The 5,105-nt window shown below is 34.9% G+C and overlaps 1 protein-coding gene across 1 annotated transcript; it reads left to right on the forward strand.

Moving 5' to 3' along the window:
• Nucleotides 1-1,409: 1,409 nt before the first annotated feature.
• LOC18044694 (stearoyl-[acyl-carrier-protein] 9-desaturase 5, chloroplastic) lies at nucleotides 1,410-4,473 on the forward strand. Its single transcript, XM_006437260.2, has 3 exons — nucleotides 1,410-1,850; nucleotides 2,835-3,294; nucleotides 3,701-4,473. The coding sequence occupies exons 1-3, from the start codon at nucleotides 1,711-1,713 to the stop codon at nucleotides 4,268-4,270; spliced, it is 1,170 nt and encodes a 389-aa protein (XP_006437323.1). The 5' UTR covers nucleotides 1,410-1,710; the 3' UTR covers nucleotides 4,271-4,473.
• Nucleotides 4,474-5,105: the final 632 nt, after the last annotated feature.

A 5,105-nucleotide genomic window follows, 5' to 3' on the forward strand; every position in this document is an offset into this window, starting at 1 on the left:
TCAATATTTTTCGCCACACACCCATATGTTTCGAAAATACTCACTCCACACCTAATTCTGTTAATTTGACCGTTTATTCTAACGGTCAAAGGGCAAATTTAGAAATTCATATCCTAAATATTATTTGATGATGATAAATTAAATTTATTTAATAATTTAATTGATGAAATTATTATTAATTACCTTTAAATAAAATTTTTTTATGTAAACATTAATTATTAAATTAACATTTTATCTCATTTTATTTTTCTCTAATTCAAGATAAGGGGTATTTTGAATATTTACTTAAATTTCAAATAGCTCTGTTAAACATAACGGTCAAATTAACGAAATTGAGTGTAAATTGAGTATTTTCGAAACATATAGGTGCGTGGTGAAAAATATTGAAACAATTGGGGGCAGGACAAAATTAACCCTATCCTTTAAAATTAAAAAAAAAAAATTAGAGGAGTTGGTATCATGGCATGCCTGTCTCACCAACACCAAAGACTTATTATTGTTGCTCGGACAAAAAGACTTTATTAGTTATTTATTTATAGAAAAATTATGAGTCGGGCTCTGGGGGCCCTGGCATACACGTACAACAAGATCATCATCAAAGATCATGGATGGACCCACTGCTTAAAAGAATCAAATAATTTGCTCAAGGACTAACTTCCTTGCGTTGTCATTTTGTACACACGATCGTGAAAATTGCTTAACAACTGTTCAGCTCTCGGGAGTCGGGAGCTTGTTCTTTAGCCCATCAATTGCTCTGTCAGAAACTTCAATGGTATCGGTTGAATTCCGATTTCACAAAATCTTCATTGAAAAGATTCAGATTGCACGCAATCAGTACATTTTGAACCCGTTTTGGAACCACATTGGGAAAAAGGGGTTGCTCGGTCGATTGATCCAAAAAAGATTAGCAGAAACATTTGATTTGGAATAATAAAATCTCCCTTTTGTCCCTGCTTGTTGCTTATGCTTATGCTTATGCTTATCTCATAGGTGATAAAATCAATCCCTTATCCCAATCATAGTGTTCCAGTTGTTTTCAGGATCAGATGCTGCTACAGAGGCCTCTTCATCTCTAATTATAAAAAGCCGCTCTACAAAAAAACTCCAATCCAATTCTTATAAACAAGGATATGTTCATAATTTTACTATGAGTAAAATCAACAAGTCAATATATTGACTTGTATGTTAGAAGGAAACAATGGCAATTACAAGTTGAAAATGAATTTTCTGTCAACATTAACGGAATTAGTTAATAAATTAAGATTTAAATGTCTTTTTCAAAAAGTCGTGGAATTTTTTTTTTTTTTTCTAAATTTTGGGGGTGTATCAAGATTTTTTCCCTTTATTTATTACACGATTTACACACTTCGTACACATGACATAACCCTTTGATTATTTAAAAGGAAAAAGCAAGTTTATTAATAATATCTTAAGTTGATTGAAGACAAACAATTATAAGACTTCAGTTGAATTTGATGCACATAAATCCATTAAGAGTAACAGCAGCCGGTCGAATGAAAAGAAAACAGACAGACAGATACAACACAGAGAGACTGAGAAAAGATGGGGAAAAAAACAGTGAAAAACAGTGAGAGTGTGTGCTTGATCATATCTATTTGTATATAGGTGTTGTCCAGGTCTGAGGCGGATACACGAAGAAAAAGGAAGTTTCGGGAAAATCATAAGTGGGGGGAAAAAAAAAGAGAGAGAATGGCTCTGCACCTAAACACACTCTCCTTCTTCGTAGTATCCAAAAAGCTCCCTTATTCTCAATCTCACGGAAGGAGCATCACCAGAATCAGATCATCTCGTCCAGCGTTGATGTGCTCTACTCTTGCTGCCAAGACTAGGTAAGCTTATATATTTATTTATTTTTAATTATTATTATGATTATCATCATCATTTTTGTACATAGAACAAGCGTGCATTTGGGACTGATGTACGGTAACTGGATTGCTAAAGCCTAGCTGATAAGGTGTTTGGTTATGGCTTTTACTCCATATTAAAAAATTAATTTACCGAATACCATCAACTCCTACTCTAAAGTGATGGCTTTTATTTCACAGCAATTGCATTTTAAAGTTACAATACCTTACTACTACCAAACGCACCACAAGTTGCTTTCTGCTTACATTGAAATTTGTTTGCATAAATACAGGCTGTGAAGTGATCAGTTAATAATTTTGCACCACAATTTACGAACTGATGTTGCATGCTGTGTGATTCAATTAGAACAAAACTGAGATACTATGATTCTGATTTTCTAATTTGGTCATGTTGACGTGCTTGGAGCGATTGGAGCTCTTTCAGCATGCGCCAACAATTGATTCACACGAAACTAAAACACACCCAAGCTACGTGGTGTTGTGTGCGCTCACAAGTCACGCATATTGACTAGATAATCGAAGGACCAACGAAAAGTATGGCCTAAAAAATAGATTTTGCCATCAAGATTGCGCATGATAAAACAATTCATATTAGTGCGTTGAATAAAAATTAAACAAACTGAAAGAGGCCAAAAAATGATGGCTCTGAGTCTGAAAACAGTCTACTTTATGTCCCAGCAGCTACATTCTCAGTCCCACTGCATCACATTTCCTAAACCGTGTAAGCCTTGTTAATTTTTTCAGTTAAATTTGGTATCATATATGGTATGTAATCGATTAATCTAGGGTCATATTGTATATAGAGTATTTCCAGGCAAGATCTCAGTTTGCTTAGTTGGGTCTTTGTCTTTTTGGGTTCACTTACACTCAGTCTTCCTTTGTGTTGACTAATAGGAAATTAGAGTTGTGAACTAAAAATGATTCTTCAATTGGTGACCATCATCACAGGGACGTCGTGACGCATTCCATGGCACCAGAAAAGGTTGAAATATTCAGATCATTGGAGACTTGGGCTGAGCAGAACGTTTTGATTTACCTGAAACCCGTCGACAAAAGTTGGCAGCCAACCGATTTTCTGCCGGAATCTGAAACATCAGAAGGATTCTATGAACAGGTCAAGGAGCTGAGAGAAAGATGCAAGCAACTCCCTGCTGAACATTTCGTTGCGCTGGTTGGGGAAATGATCACAGAAGAAGCTCTGCCAACTTACCAAACGATGCTCAACACTCTAGATGGTGTTAGGGATGAGACTGGTGCAAGCCTCACTTCTTGGGCAACCTGGATTAGGGCTTGGACGGCTGAAGAAAACAGACATGGTGACCTTCTCAATAAGTATCTTTACCTCTCTGGCCGTGTAGACATGAAGCAAATTGAGAAGTCTATTCAGTATCTTATCCGCTCAGGAATGGTAACATCTATCAATCTTTCTTTACTTCCTTAGTACCTTACTCTTAATTAAAGGGTAAATACTTCAATGAAAAATAATATGCAATCAGGATATTTTGGGCTTTTTCAAAAAAAAAAAAAAAACAAAAACTATCTAGTTAATTGGGTTAAACTCTTCTAACTAATCGTTAAAAAAAAAATGAATTAAAAGAGAATTTTACATGTATTCATTTTGTGTAAATCCAAAATATCACTATTGTTTATGTATATTTACTAAATTATTCTCTACGTTTAACTTGGCAAAATGTTAGCAATATTTTGAGTAATTTTTTTTTTTAAATGACTGATCTAAAATGTAAGGACTAAAGGCGATCAAATTTACCCATATATTTTTAATTTTTCAAATGTTGAATTTTGGTGTAACCTAGGACCCTAAATTTGAAAACAATCCGTACAATGGGTTCGTCTACACATCATTCCAAGAGAGAGCAACATTCATATCACATGGCAACACAGCGAGGCTCGTCAAGAAGCACGGGGACATGAAGCTGGCACAAATATGTGGCACCATTGCCTCCGATGAGAAACGCCATGAAACTGCCTACACAAAGATTGTTGAAAAGCTCTTTGAAATCGACCCGGACGACACCATCTTAGCTTTAGCAGGCATGATGAAGAAAAGGTTCAGAATGCCGGGACATTTTATGTATGATGGGCAAGATGATAAGATTTTTGATCACTTCTCAGCTGTTACACAAAGGCTTGGAGTGTACACTGGCCATGACTATGCTGATATCTTGGAGTTTCTGATTGAGAGATGGAAAGTGGAGAAGTTGATAGGTCTCACAAGTGAAGGGCGCAAAGCTCAGGATTTTGTGTGTGGATTGCCTTTAAGGATTAGAAGAATATTGGAGAATAAAGCTCTGGTAGATACGGCTAAGAAAGGAGGCAGTGCTGTTCCTTTCGGATGGGTTTTTGGCCAAGAGATAAGGATTTAATGAAGGGCAGTTTATGGCTATATTTGATGGCTAATAAATTAATAATAGCCAAAGCTTGTAACGTTAAACATTTGCATGAACACTTAACTTCAATTTTGTTTAAAGCAAGCACTTAGAGAAGTTCCTTGAGGTTGATGATTAGTTTATAATAATAGAGATAGAGGAATAGGGAGTGCCATGGAGCTAGCAATGGCTTATAAAAATAAAATAGAATGAAACACCACGGTATATAAAACCAAAATTGAAGACACCCCACTTAGAATTAAGAAGAAGAGTTTTTTTTTTCAATAAATTGCCGAGTGAAATAAGGACAATTCGCAATTCAATCCTTGCGCAACCACTCATATTTTCGTCTCAAAAAATATCATCTATAAGGTAAATGCATTGAATGTCTCAATCAATCACGGGGGATATAATGTCTTTAATATTTAGGGCCTTGCTAACTTACTGCTCATGTAAGTTACAGCCCTCGATAAAATACATGGGTTGTTGGCGAGTTTCATGAAGACATTGCTGTCATGTACCACTAGGTAGCCTATTTTGTTAATAATAAAAAGAAATATCTAAAATTTGAATAAATCAAACTTGAACTTAATTTGTTTGATTATTGTGAGAGGAAGACAATATTCTTAGAACCAAATAGTGTACTTTTTTAGTAACCATAACATGTGTAATTGAATTTAATATAATCACTACTTACATTAGAGTGTTTAGAATCTAATCTGATTCGTTTAATCCGTCTGATCTCTAAAAATTTAATATGTTGATTAGATTGAATTGAAAATTTAAAAATCTGCAGTCAGTGAATTGGATATGGATTCACTTTTGTAAATTT

Source organism: Citrus clementina, unplaced genomic scaffold (genome assembly GCF_000493195.1).
Source record: "Citrus clementina cultivar Clemenules unplaced genomic scaffold, Citrus_clementina_v1.0 scaffold_4, whole genome shotgun sequence".
NCBI classification, from domain to species: domain Eukaryota; kingdom Viridiplantae; phylum Streptophyta; class Magnoliopsida; order Sapindales; family Rutaceae; genus Citrus; species Citrus x clementina.